General features: G+C 38.8%; 3 protein-coding genes across 3 annotated transcripts; all 3 read right to left on the bottom strand.

The window, feature by feature from the left end:
- Positions 1-772: 772 nt before the first annotated feature.
- Positions 773-1,363, bottom strand: LOC138903139 (uncharacterized). The gene has a single exon (XM_070191057.1). It carries the CDS (start codon positions 1,361-1,363, stop codon positions 773-775), a length of 591 nt encoding a protein of 196 aa, XP_070047158.1.
- A 7,167-nt stretch (positions 1,364-8,530) lies between these two features.
- Positions 8,531-10,083, bottom strand: LOC138903138 (uncharacterized). Its single transcript, XM_070191056.1, has 2 exons — positions 9,821-10,083; positions 8,531-8,684 (listed from the first exon to the last, which is right to left on the bottom strand). The coding sequence occupies exons 1-2, from the start codon at positions 10,081-10,083 to the stop codon at positions 8,531-8,533; spliced, it is 417 nt and encodes a 138-aa protein (XP_070047157.1).
- Positions 10,084-10,970: 887 nt separating this feature from the next.
- On the bottom strand, positions 10,971-11,363 carry LOC138903137 (uncharacterized). Its single transcript, XM_070191055.1, has one exon. It carries the CDS (start codon positions 11,361-11,363, stop codon positions 10,971-10,973), a length of 393 nt encoding a protein of 130 aa, XP_070047156.1.
- Between the last annotated feature and the right edge of the window lie 3,002 nt (positions 11,364-14,365).

Raw genomic sequence — 14,365 nt, 5'->3', positions numbered from 1 at the left:
TGCCTAACACCTCCCCCTTAGAAGAACAAGAACCCTTACTCAAAATCACACCAGTTAGCAGACTACTAATGAATATGACTTAGTAATAGGTGCCCTAGTATACCTTTAAATATTAGGTGGCGATTCTTAATAACAGAAAAAGCACAAGTTGAATTTTATTTTGACTAGTTCAAAATAAAGTGCATCACCTCCCATTGAAGAGATCCTGAAACACGCAAAAATCAGGGTAGAATGTAGATACACAAGCTAACACTTTAGTCATCTTTGAAATAGACATTAGATTAAACTTAAACTGAGGCAGATGAAAGACATTTTGAAGTGTACTCCTAGCTGAAATTGAGCTAGTTCCAGTGTGAGTAACATGAGACACTTTACCATTGGATAGACACACCCTCTTAGGATTAATGTTCTTAACAATTGAATTCTGATTTAGCATTGCAATATCAGACACCATATGACTGGTTTCACCTGTATCAATGATCCACTCTTTGGGAAAGTTGGAAACCAACAGAGCTGTACTCATACCTGCTATATTGGCTGTAGAGGTATTGCTGCTGCTTCCAGTGTTAGTTTTGTTGAGAATATGCAATATTTATTCATATTGATCTTTTGTGAAAGCTCTTATCTGTGACATCTGATTTGACTGTGAGTTATCAGCATGTCCCAAGTTCTAATAAGTGTTAGGCATCTGTGCTTGTGCTTGTTGATATGTGCCCATAGAGTTCATAGTAGGCTGATGATTTGTTACTTATGAAAGAACATTATAGGTTGCTTATGCTCCTGCTCCAACATTTCCTTTCTTTTTGAACTTGAAATCAGAAGGATAACCAACTATCTTGAAACAGTTTTCCTTGCTCTGATCTTTGAGTTTACAAAATTCACACTGAAAATTATAGATCATCTTATATCTCTGATTTTTGATATTTCTTGTGTACATTTCTACATCATAGTTTCCTGTAGTGATTGCTGGATTTGCACCTAATATCCCAGAGGTGGCAGCTAATGCCTTTTGAGTTTCATCACTTATGATCAGTGAATATGCTTGGTTGACAGTTGGAAGGGGGATTCTCATGAGAATCTGACTTCTTTCTTGAGAGTATGACTCATTAAGGCCCATGAGAAATTGATACAACTTCAATTTTTGCAGATACACCACAAAATCTCTAGATCTTGGGTAGACACATTCAGGAACTGGTATTAATGACTCAAATGCTTCCCACATATCCTTCAATTTAGAGTAATATGCAAATACAGAGGAAGTACCTTGGGTCAAAGTAGCTATTTCTTTGTGCAAATTGAATGATCTTGAGTCATCTACTTTATAAAACCTCTCATATAGATCTATAATGACCCGATCGGTCATTTTGAGTGTTGTATACTCGTTCCCCTATTTAATACTTATTTTGTGCTTAATCATTGTTATGTGATTGGTCAGTGTAGTTGGTTTGGTTCCGGGGATGTTTCAAAAAAAATTGGAATACTTGGTTCCAAGGTTAAAAGCCTAAGTTGAAAGAGTTGACCGGATGTTGACTTATGTGTAAATGGCTTTGGAATGGAGTTTTGATGGTTCCGATAGCTCCATATGGTGATTTTGGACTTAGGAGTATGCCCGGATATTGATTTGGAGGTCCGTAGGTTATTTTGTCTTGAAATGCCGAAAGTTAGAAAATTAGAAGTTTGGTGAGTTGAGAAGTTTGACCGAGCATTGGCTTTGTGGTTACCGGGCTTGAATTTTGGTTATGGAAGTTTGAATGGGTCTGTTGTGTCAATTATGACTTGTGTGCAAAATTTGAGATTAATCAGAGTTGGTTTGCTATGTTTCGGCATTAGTTTTGAAAGTCAGAAGTCTAAAAGTTCATTTGGCTTGAATCAATGCGCGATTTGTGGTTTTAGTGTTGTTTAATGTGATTTGACGCTTTGAGCGAGTTCTTATGATGTTTTATAACTTGTTGGCATGTTTGGTTGAGGTCCTGGGGGGCTCGGGGGTGATTGGAATCATGTTCGGCGCATTTTTGAAACTTAGAAGAATTGTTGAAGTGCTGATGCATATGTTGATGGTTTCCTTATACGCGATCGCAAGAGGAGGTTCGCGATCACGAAGGGTTGTTTGGGTGACTGGGGAATTATTTCTATGCGGTCGTGCGTTTAGGTCTGCGATTGCGGAGCTATGGTCAGTGGTACTATGCGAATGCGAGGGTTGTACCCCGTTCGCGAAGAGGAAGGAGGGGCGGCTGGAAGCCACACATTTGTTCAACGCGATCGCATGAGGATGCGATCGCGTAGAGTTGAGTCCTTATGCATCGCATTCTCGCTTGTGTTTCTGCGTTCACATATGGTTAATTTTGGCAGCTTGAATTTTGTGCTTCGCAATCGCAAAGCATTTTCCGCGATCGCGAAGAAGAAACACCTGGGCAGAATATAAGTTTTCAAAAACGAGGGTTAGAGTAAATTTTCGTAATTGGACTATGGGAGCTCGGATTGACGCGATTCTTGGAGGGATTTTCAATGGATTAATTGGGGTAAGTGATTCTAACTCGGATTTGGTTAATATACATGAATATATCATCGATTTCATCATTTAATTAGTGTTTTGGTTTGAAAAATTGGGAAAAAGTGTAGAAACTTCATAGGCTTTAATTTAAGGATTTGAAGGTCGAGATGTGATCGAAACTCAATAATTTTGGTACGGATGGACTCGTGGTTGAATGGGTGTCTGGATTTTGTTATTTTGGAGGATTTTGAGACGTGGGTCCGGGGTTGACTTTTTGACTTTTGTTAAAGAACTTAGTTTTTTCATATGGAATTGATTCATATAGCTTGAGTTGATTGTATCGACTTGTTTGTGGCTAGATTCGAGGTGTTCGGAGGATGATTCGCGAGGCAAAAGCTTATTGGAGTAGATATTTGCATGACTTGAGGTAAGTAATACTTCTAAACTTGGTTCTAAGGGTATGAATCCCTGAATTACGTGTTGTGTGATCGGTGTTGAGGTGACACATAACTAGGTGACGTACACCATAGAAATTGTGACTCAGTCAATTTTGTGGAACTGTGTAGTCATCTTATCTGAATATTATTACTGTACTCTATGTGTTAGAGAATTTGAGCTGTGATTTATGTTAGAAATCATGTTTAGGCTATCTGCTGGTACTATTGGGATCCACAACGATTATTCTTTTGTTGTTTAGTTATTTGCTTAATTTGCAGTTATGTACTCAGATGCATTCATTATTGCATATTATATCTTAGTCTCTATTTTCATTTATTGTCACATCATGTATTATTGTTTTGGGCTGATTGGCATGAGTGTTATGAGCTTGAGAGACTGGAAAGATTGATGACTGAGTGAGTCCGAGGGCCTGTTTGTGAGTGATATTGATGGGATTGGGCTGCATGCCGCAGCGGGTACTATTGACTCATGATGTGATCGGATTGTACGTCGCAGTAGGAATTAGTACCACGTTAGGCAACAATACGACATGTTACGTTTTGGGTTGTGACAGTTCTGGATACAAGAAAAAATGATTCTAAATGGACCTCGGTTTTTTCCTAAAAATTCTTAAGAAGGCAAGTCTTTGAAAATTATTTTGGGTGATCGTTTTGTTACTGCTTTTCATGAAAAATCTGGTTTCATTCCTTGTTAGCAAAAACTAGTAATTCTTTTCTAATTTCTCTTTGAAAATGGGCTGATGTTTGACTATGGGCTTGAGCTTCAAAAAATCTTTAAGAAAGGTGAGTATAAAAGAAGAGCAAATTATAATTGACAAGGGCAAAGAATAATTACCAATTAATTTTTCTTAAGTCCTATATTCGTTAGAGTTTGCCTATGTTTCATATGATAAAGTATGAAGATAAAGCACAGAATTTAATATATGAGTGTTAAATATATGAGAATGAAATACGATAAGGCAACAAAGACAGTAAGCAAAAAATAATGAAAGCAATAAGGGAGAGAGGACTGGACTCTGATGATTGGGCCTCAATAAGATAGGTCCAGTAACTGAGGAGCGCGACTAAAGCTGACTGGACTCTTCGGGAAATGCAGTGAGGCTGGTTTGGGCCTGAGTTCCTTAGGAACATAGCAGGCCCAATTGTATACATGCCCAAAAGAATAAAAGAAGGTCATTAGATGTATATTCCACATTCTCAACATATTCAAAATATTTATGACATGTACATTTAACTAACAATTGGAACAAGAAACTAATCAATACTGTGGGAAATTATATTAATGAAGTGGTTCTACTTAGCAAATAATTTACATTGAAAACCTTTCATTGTCATTAAACATTAAAACCCCAAAGAACTAAATGCGTCAATGAATTAAGGGCTAAGGAGAAAACACCACTCAAGGTCGATGCTCCCTTTGGATCCCCCGACACTTCAAGGTTCCCAAGGGACTCAAGGCCCAGGTCAATGCTTATGCCGGGGAGGGTAGCCCAACCTTGAGTCGAACCCCACTCCCAAATACCCTTAAACACTAACAACATATTTTCCTTTACAGATTTAAATGGAAATGAGGCCCTTTCAATATAAATTAAATGCTATAGCATTATCTACCATAAAATATATACTTTCCCTCCAAATTTAAGAACATATAGTTTACATTGGATACCAAACAAACATATATCAGATGAATCTAAAGATCTGACTTTAAACACATATAGTTGGGGGCAGAAGCATCATTATCATATTTCAAAAGTCTAAATTTGGAGCAGAGTAATATTTCAAGGAAACGTGAAGCTCTGCAGCAATAACTCAACATATACAAAGGTTTTAAAGATATCTAGCTCATGATCATCTTTCTCAATAGATCCACAAATTTACAGACTAGGGATTCCATGTTTCAAAATTCTAAATTTGGAGCAGAGTAATTTTTCAAGGAAAAGTGAAGCTATGCAGTAATAACTCAACATATACAAAGGTTTTAAAGATATCCAGGACATGATCATCTTTCTCAATAAATCAACAAATTTACAGACTACAACATGGAATCCTAAAGGATTTCTACAGAATCATACTCCTAATAGTATTAGCTTCAAACAAATCATCAAATTCAGATAGTATCAGTAATGGTCCTATGTAGACAGGGAAACTTTACACATTTTATAGGATTAGATTAAGAAAAAGTAACAGATAAGGGAAAGACATTGCATCAAGATAGGTTTAACTCAAACTTAAGTCTAGGTTAGTACATGAATACAAAGATGATCATGCTTCTACTTTTATAAGTTATCACTTAGTTATGGTAGAGTAACTAGGTCCTTTTAAGGGATGACAATCTTAACAAATAAAATGCATGCCAGCTTTACAAAGATGAATGATAACCCTAAAGATAAGAGATAGGAGATATGATACCAAGTAAGCATGCAACTGAGGGTGTTGGCTAATAAAGAAAATAGTTAAGTTCAGTCTAACCAATTATCAGTCTTTATTATAAAGAGAAGAAACAGGATCATGATCATATTATGAGGAAAGATAACATAGCCTTAATAGATGTGTACAATAGGGTTACTGGGAGAAGAGAGGAGAGATTTAGTTCAAATAAGATTAGGTCAACATAAACAATAAGAAACTAAACAAAATGAAAGACTATAGTGGAAACTCAGAAACAGTCTAACTGACATAAGTAGAAAAGAAAGCATATAAACACTTTGAGTTCCTGCTTAAGGTTAAAGGATAGATGATATAAACTTAGCACCTTCAGATTCATCCTAGTCATGGTTATCAGATAATAAGTTCAACTTCAAAAACTCACAAAAAACTACAGAGATACAAAAGATAAGGATAAAGATAACTATATGCCAATAAAAGCTATGAGGTTCATGTGAACATGAACATTTGATAACTTAAACATGTGGACTGTTGGAAACTCAAGAACAAAGATCAGCATGAATAAATTAATGGTTTAATCAGTCATTGATTAAAGACTCAAAGCAAGACAACTAATCAAGCATATATTAAGCTGACAGAACATAAGCATTAACATATTAAACACCATAAACCAAGGTAATACTCAGAATATATCTAATATATTTGCAGCATTCAAAAGAGATGAACAAAAGAGAAGAATGAGAGATGTGCAGAATATTTCTAGAGCAGCGGACCAAACGAGAGCTCTTTTCAGTTGCTTAAGACCCCAGAAATCTCAAGTTTAGACCAGCGATAATACTCAGCAAAAGAAGAGAAAACAGTAAGAAAACCTAAGGGTTGGAATCCTAAACTTCTTAGTATTTGTGTGTGTGTTTCTCTTCGGTGTTAGGTGGTTGATTCGTGATGTTAGGCCAGAACATTAAAGCCCTATTTATAGTGCCATTTAAGGCTCTAGGGTTTCAAAGAATTCAAATAAAATAGTGAAAGGTGACGACTACCGGATGATGTCAGCACGATTGAGTGAAATTGAAAGAGAACAAAGGGAAAAACAGTGAAGATTTTTACCTGAGAAGGGAGATTGATCGTTGAAGGCAGACGACTATCCGTTACACTCTACTATCCAGAGGTCAATGAGTTTGACCTCAGGACATCGAATCCTCATGATGACCTTTGAGAAGCAAATCCATGCATTCTCCGATTTGACAAAACAAGAAGGAAAATCAGAGATTTGATATTGCGTCTTTGGGCTAGGGTTTTAGGATTTAGATGTTTAAATTTTGTGATTGAAATAGCGAATTTGCAGCAGGATTAACGGACTTCGGGAGGAAAAAGGTAATTTCAAGCTCCGATTTAAAAGAACATAGCATAACCTAGGTGATTTGAACTTTCGTCTTTGAGTCTAGGGTTAAATTTTGGGGATTTCAAATTTATGTGATGAAACGTGAATAAAATAGGCGAGATTCACGGTTGGGAAAGATAGAAAGAATGAATTTAAGGTTGATTTTTTGACCTTGCACGGATTTGTGCTAGGTTTTTGTGATTGATAGAGGCTGGAAAGACGAGAGAAAAAAGAGAGAAAATGGGGGGGGGGGGGAGGGTCAATAGAGAATGATTAGGGTTTTGGGATAGTCCATCTCTAGGGATAAAATGGGTGAGAGAGATTTTGGCAGTTGGATCTTTAGATCAACGACCCTGATAATTCAGGCTTTAACAATTTAAAATGACAAAATACATGGACCGTTGGATCTCTTAGGCTTTGACGGTTGAGATGAATCTGAAGATGTATTTTAAATTAAAGAATAAATAAGGGATAAAATGTGGGCTGTTGATAAAATATAGGGATGACCCAGATTGAATGTGATTTCTTTGTGAGTGAGAGAGGCGAGTGATGTGGTGCAAGCAGATTGGTTCAGAGAGGTTGTCACGGATTACCAAGGTGACAAATGAGATGGGTGTTTGCTTTGGATAATTTCATATTGAGCTTTGTATTTGGGCTGAAATAATTTAACTAATAGCCACTTTGTAATTTGTTAAGGAATTGCAACCGTCGCGTTTTAGTCTATATCCCTTTTGAAAATAATTTAAATAAAATTATTTATTTTAATAAGATGTAGTAAAAATTATAATTGTTAAATACTATTAATTATTGCAATTAATTAATTGTTTGTAAAAATACTTTATTTGGACATTAATTTTGAATTATTGAAATAGTAAACTAATTAACTAGAAATCTTAAGAAATAATTTATTGAATTAATTATGGAACATTCGTATAGAAATATTTTTAATAACCTAAAATAGTAAATATATTTGTAACTACATAATGTCAATATTACGTAATTAATTTTGAAACTAATGCTTGATTAATTTGAAAAATAGATATTCATTACTGGAAAATACTTTGAAATCATTTATTATAAATTATTAAGTATAAATAAATTAATTTAAAAGGGAGGGTAAAAATTGGTCGTCAACAACTGCCCCTCTTTGACCGGAGATGATGAAAGAGTTTTCGGGCAAAGAAATTGCAGGAAATGGAGATGGTTAAGTTGTAGGATTGAGTTGAGGAACCACGTAGAAAGATTTGGGAATATTGGGTCGAATTCTAGCTTTGAATTGCTCACATACCTCGGGCTTAACGAGGATCATGCCTCATGTAGTCTTGGAGTAGGTAATTTGGAAAAGCGGCACTCACAAGAATTGCCCTAGTATCGTATTGCGACGATACGGCAAGACGGAAGATAGGTCACTTATGGTAGCTTGAATTTTGCGGCTAGATTTGAATGATTAAAAATTTTGATCTTGCTGATCGTCTTGAGCTGGGATCTTAGACCCGCTACTAGGTTGGCTGTCCCCATAGCATTATAGTTTGGTCTACTACTAAGAAAAAGTTCCACGTTGCTGTGTTTGTCCTTGCAAAACAAATGAAATACATGCATACCAATATATTGTAATGCAAAATATATTAAGATGCAATGTAAATGATGCAGGAATGATGATGCATGGCTGCCGGCGAGCCGTTATTTGGGATTGGGATGATGGGATACTTGATTCTGATTCGATTTGTCAGCCGGAATGTGTACCGTTCCACAGATGTCGGAGCATTTGAAAATTGTATCCGCTTGTTGGGAGAGCTTGATTGGTAAAGTGCGTCTCCTCTAGTCGGGAGAACTTTGCGCTGAGAAATGTCTCCACTTATCGGGAGAGCTTGATTTATAATGTGCGTCTCCGCTTGTTAGGAAAGCTTTGCACTTAAATGTAAAGTATTCTCCGCTTGGGAGTGATTGATTAAAATCGTAATCATTCCTAAAGCTGCACGAACAAAACGTTAAAACAATCAAAGTAATAGCAAATGAAATAAAAGCATGCCCATGAGATACTCTTGACTACGAATCTAGGTTGCGGACATCGTTTGGCAGAATGTTGATGACGAGGTTTGTAATTGTCTATTTCGGGGTCCATGATGATGGAGCGGTGATGCAAATTTCTTTGTTGGCGAAGTTTGCAGTTTGCTATATATAAGGTTCTAGTTGGCGAAGCCGACGTTTGATTTGTATAGTGTGCTTTGACCTATTGAGCTGACGGTTTGCTATATACAAGACTCCATTTGGTGAAGTCGATAGCTCAATTGGTAAAGTTGATGACTCGTTATGTACAAGATGCTCCGATTGATTGAGCAGGCGATTCGCTATGTACAAATTTCTGTATCAGCTGTCTGATTTTGAGGTACCTGCAAAGGATTCAAAAGTTAGCTCTAGTTATAACAAAAAAATTCTAGTAAAGGAGAAATAGGGAAAATTTTAGGCTAGTGGCAGATCTGTCATTTGCTCCAGTGTGGTCCTAGTGCTTCCTTATTCCCTGTTGACCCTACAATCAAAGAAAACTTCTTAGTAGGAGGGGGAATTGGTTTGTGTCAACCACAGTGTTGATCTTCCGTGATGCCTCTGACAATGCGACTATTTGTTGTTGCAACTGCATCCTAATGTTGATCTAATGTATTACAAAGTCTTTCCTAAGGTTATGACTAAACCCTTTCAGGTTGCCTACGTATTCAAAATAGAATCAGGTCTACACACAGTTCGACAGATGATCATAAAATATGATGAAAATGACGAGCCTGACTCAGGCAGCCTACGTATCCAAATGGAATCTGTTCGAAGCGTAGTTCGATTACAACATATGCAAAATGATGAGATTAAGAATAAAAATGACCGAGTCTAACTCAGACAGCCTACGTATCCAAATGGAATCAGGCCGAATGTTGTTCAATTACAAAAGACGACTAAATCCGATGAGGATTGCCTATGTATTCCTTTCTGAGGGTCGGCGTAGTTCCTAAACAACACACAAAAGTGATATTTGTCTACTTATCCCTCAGTAGGAAGTCAGGTTGAACATAGTTTTGTTACATCAAAATCCCTAACTCTATTTGTCTTCAGACATAGTACCTCTTGATTGCGTCTGAGTTAATAGGATTCGTGCTGACACTTCCATCTATTTCCGCCAAGATTAGAGCTCCACCCGATAGTGCTTGGTGAACCACGTAAGGTCCTTGACAGTTTGGTGCAAACTTTTCTTTGGCTTCTTCTTGATGGGGAAAGATTATCTCCAGAACCAATAGCCTTAGTGCCAATTGGCGAGGCTTCACTCTTTTGTGAAATGCACTAGCCATCATGTTCTGATATAGCTGGCCATGACATGCTATATCCATTCTTCTCTCGTCAATGAGCATGAATTGTTCTTGCCCGATCCGTATCCACTGTGCATCGTCCAATTATGCCTCTTAAGAACGGTATCTCCACCTCTTCGGGTTTCACCGCGTCAGTGTCGTATACCAACATGTATGGCGTTGCCCCAGTGGATGTTCTCATAGTCGTCCGATAACCCAGTAAAGCAAAAGGTAGCTTCTCGTGCCATTGTCTTTGATTGTCCACTATCTTTCAAAGAATCCTCTTGTTATTCTTGTGGCTTCCTCGATTGCCCTATTCATTTGTGGTCTGTAGGTTGTGGAATTGCGGTGGACAATTCCGAACTTCTCGCAGATTTCTCTCATGAGGTCACTGTTGAGGTTAGCGGCATTGTCAGTGATAATAGACTCTGATATCCCAAATCTGTAGACGATGTTGTTTCGGACAAAATCCACGACTACCTTCTTTGTGACGGCCTTATAAGTAGACGCTTGGACCCATTTGGTGAAATAGTCGATAGCCACAAAGATGAAACGATGTCCGTTTGATGTTGTAGGCTCTATGGGTCCAATCATGTCCATGCCCAGGCGGCGAACGACCAGGGTGATCTCATTACGTTTAACTCATTTGGTGGAACCCGTATGAAATCTCCATGAGTCTGGCACTGGTGACACTTCTGCATGTAGCAGATACTGTCGCTTTCCATAGTCATCCAAAATTATCCATCCCTCAAACGTTTCTTAGCTAATGTGAACCCGTTCGTGTGGGGTCCGCATGTCCCTGCATGTATATCTTCTAGCAGTCTGGTTACTTTAGCGGCTTCTACACATCTCATCAAACCTAAGTCTATGGTCCTTCTGTACAAGATTTCCCCGTTGAGGAAAAAGTGGTTTGCCAACCTCCTGAGGGCTCACTTTTGACCATTAATAGCATTTTTTGGGTACTCCTGGGTCACAAGGAATTTCTTGATGTCTTGATACCGTGATTTACCATCTGATTCTTCATTTACATGGAAGCAATAGGCATGTTGATCCCTGGTCTCTACCTCGATAGGGTCGGTGTAGTTCTTGTCTGGATGCTGAATCATAGATGATAGGGTTGCAAGAGCGTCAGCGAACTCGTTCTGAATCCCGGGGACATGCTTGAACTCAATCTTTGTGAACTTCTTGCACAGCTCCTTCACGTTGTGCATGTATGACAGTATCTTGACATTCTTGGTGTACCATTCTCCTTGGACTTGGTGTATCAGCAAATCAGAATCTCCTATGACCAAAAGTTCTTTGATGTTCATATCCACTGCCATTCGATTTTAAGGATGCACGCTTCGTATTCATCCATATCATTGGTACAAGGGAATCTTATCTTTGCCAATGCTGGGTAGTGCTGTCCAGATTCAGAAATCAGGACTGCCCCAATTCTGACTCCTTTGAAATTTGCTGCTCTATCGTAAAACATTCTCCACACAGGGTGTGATTTGACAATATCCTCCCCGGCAAATAATACTTCTTCATCAGGGAAATATGTGGTAAGCAGTTCGTAATCTCCATCCACTAGATTCTCGGTGAGGTGGTCGGCTAAGCTTGTCCTTTGATAGCCTTCTGAGTTATGTACACAATGTCAAATTCACCGAGGAGAATTTTCCATTTAGCTAGCTTTCTGGTAGACATTGGCTTATAAAAATTATACTTGAGAGGGTCAAGCCAAGATATCAGATGCATAGTATATGCCGACATGTAATGCCTTAGCTTCTAGGAAATCCAAGTCAGAGCACAGAAAGTGTGTTCTATCAAGGTATACTTGGCTTCGCATTATGTGAACTTACTGCTTTAAGTAGTAGATGGCTTGCTCCTTTCTCCCAGTTTCGTCATGTTGTCCCAAACACACAACCGAAAGCGTTGTCTAAGACTGACAAATAGAGCAACAATGGATTCCCTAATTCGGGGGGAACCATCTTTGGCGGGTTTGAAAGATACTCTTTGATTCTGTCGAAGGCTTTCTGGCACTCCTCTGTCCATTTCGTGGCAGCATCCTTCTTTAGCACCATGAAAATGGGTTCACAGATTACCATGGACTGGGCTATGAAATGATTGATGAATTCAATCTTCCCAGGAAACTCATGACATCTTTCTTGCTCTTTGGTGGCAGTAACTCCCGGATGGCCTTGATTTATGATGCATCCAGTTCTATCCCCTTCCTGCTTACAATAAAACCCAATAGTTTCCTAGCGGGGACTCTGAGCGCACACTTTGTTGGGTTCAACTTCAAATTTATCTTCGCAGGCGTTTGAAAAAGTTCCTCAAGTCGTCCAAGTGCTCGGAACTCTTTCGAGATTTTATGATGACGTCATCCATACACACTTCAATCATTTTATGAATCATGTCGTGAAAGAGGGTCCGTCATAGACCTCATGCAGGTGGCGTGGGCATTCTTGAGACCGAATGGCATAACTCTATAATAGTAGACTCCCCAAGGCATGGTGAAAGTTGTCTTCTCTGCGTCTTCCTAGTGCATTAAGATGTGATGGTATCCAGCGAAACAATACACAAATGACTACAGTTCATGATTCGCTCAATTGTCGATGAGGATATGGATATTTGGTAGTCGAAATCGTCCTTTGGACTAGCTTTGTTGAGATCTTGGTAGTCCACACATTTTCTGATCTTTTCGTCCTTCTTGGGCACTAGACGATGTTTGCCAACCAGCTTGGATAGTTGGTGACCCTTACTACATTTGCTTCAATCTGTTTGGTCACTTCTTCCTTTATCCTCAGACTTAAATCAGGTTTGAACTTTCTGGGCTTCTGCTTGGCCGGCAGTCTGGTAGGGTCAATGGGCAATCGATACGATACAATGTTGGTTCTTAATCCTGGCATGTCATAATAGGACCATGCGAAAACTTCTACGTACTGTCGGAGGAGCTCAATCATTTTTTCCTCTTGCTCGACTTCTAGGTGAATGTTGATTTTGGTTTCCTTTACATCTTCTTTGCTTCTAAGATTGACCACTTCCGTTTCTTCGAGGTTGGGATTGTTTTGACTCTCCAGCTATTCGATCTCCTGCGGGAGATTTTCTGGCATCATACTCTCATCATATTCCTCGTAGTCCGGGTCATTGTGCTCAACAGTTTCGTTACATGTCATAATTGTGGAACGCGATTTTTTATTGGTTTGATTACTGAACAGAAAATCTAAGTATAAATAAAGCAGTAAAACAAAGTTGCAATATTTAGGAAAATGATTCTTTTTATTTAATCAAAAGGGGAATGTCTTAAGCCTTCACAAGAGGCAAATGACAAAAGTTACAAACATGGTACATGCCTCAATTGACCGTGCTCTTTTCAAAAGAATTTTTTTTATAGTTCTATACTACCAAGACTTCTGGCGAACCAAACATGGACTGGAGGTCCAATTCTGTAGATTTTTCCCTGGTTCGGTATCCCTAATAGTCAGTGTCTTGATGTCAGTTTCTTCGCAGCATTCTTCAATCATATTCACAAACAGCTTTCCCACCCCGTCGATGATATCATCTTCGGGTACTGAACTCTATCCCGGACTTGCAACTTGCTCTGGCACAAAGACCTTTTTCCCGGAGCTAATGGTGCGAGCTTTCCTTTTCGGGGGCTGATATCCTATGCCAGACCTTCCTTTCTGTCCATTATGCTTAATTGGCCCTATGATTCCATCTGACTTGGCTCCCAACCCTGTTCCTGGCCTGTATCCATATTTCATCATCTTCCTCATAGCCATCTTGGATCTATACGGTGACTGCATTCTCAAAATTTGTTCAGTCTTCTCCATCTCAGTAGTCTGCATGATTTCCACAGTGTGGAAGGCAACTCCGCCCAGCCCTTCAATGAATGGGACAACAAACTCCAAAAAAGCGGAGTGACCCCACTCGCCATGAATCATGATCTCTTGGCATCCCCACTCAAATTTTATGCATTGGTGAAAAGTAGACAGTACAAACCCTACCATATGTATCCAGGGCCTACCCAGCATCAAGTTGTATGAAGAGGTGATTTCCATCACTTGGAACAACACTGGAAAATTGAACGGTCCGATTTGCAAAGCTATATAAACTTCCCCAATAACATCCTTTTGTGAACCATCAAAAGCTCTCACCCTTACGTGGATTTCCTTGACTTCCCTCAAATGAATTCCTAACTCCTATAGGGTGGAGAGCGGACAAATATTGACTCCTGACTCTCCATCGACCAGCAACCAGGATACCACTTTGTCCCCGCATTTGACAGTGATGTGAAGAGCCTTGTTGTGACTTGCGCCTTCGACAGGAAGTTCGTCTCTTC

Source organism: Nicotiana tomentosiformis, chromosome 12 (assembly GCF_000390325.3).
Source record: "Nicotiana tomentosiformis chromosome 12, ASM39032v3, whole genome shotgun sequence".
In the NCBI taxonomy this organism is placed as follows: Eukaryota; Viridiplantae; Streptophyta; class Magnoliopsida; order Solanales; family Solanaceae; genus Nicotiana; species Nicotiana tomentosiformis.
Note: the sequence above shows the minus strand (reverse complement) of the source record. Positions and strands in the feature narration are given on the sequence as shown.

What these genes read in the sequence shown, in the direction of transcription:
- LOC138903139 (XM_070191057.1), bottom strand. Translation starts at nt 1,363, where the DNA reads ATGACCGATCGGGTCATTATAGATCTATATGAGAGGTTTTATAAAGTA.
- LOC138903138 (XM_070191056.1), bottom strand. Translation starts at nt 10,083, where the DNA reads ATGGATATAGCATGTCATGGCCAGCTATATCAGAACATGATGGCTAGT. An exon ending in AACTCAGACGCAATCAAGAG is followed by an intron (nt 8,685 to 9,820) that starts GTACTATGTCTG and finishes TTGTTCGTGCAG; the next exon opens with CTTTAGGAATGATTACGATT.
- LOC138903137 (XM_070191055.1), bottom strand. Translation starts at nt 11,363, where the DNA reads ATGGCAGTGGATATGAACATCAAAGAACTTTTGGTCATAGGAGATTCT.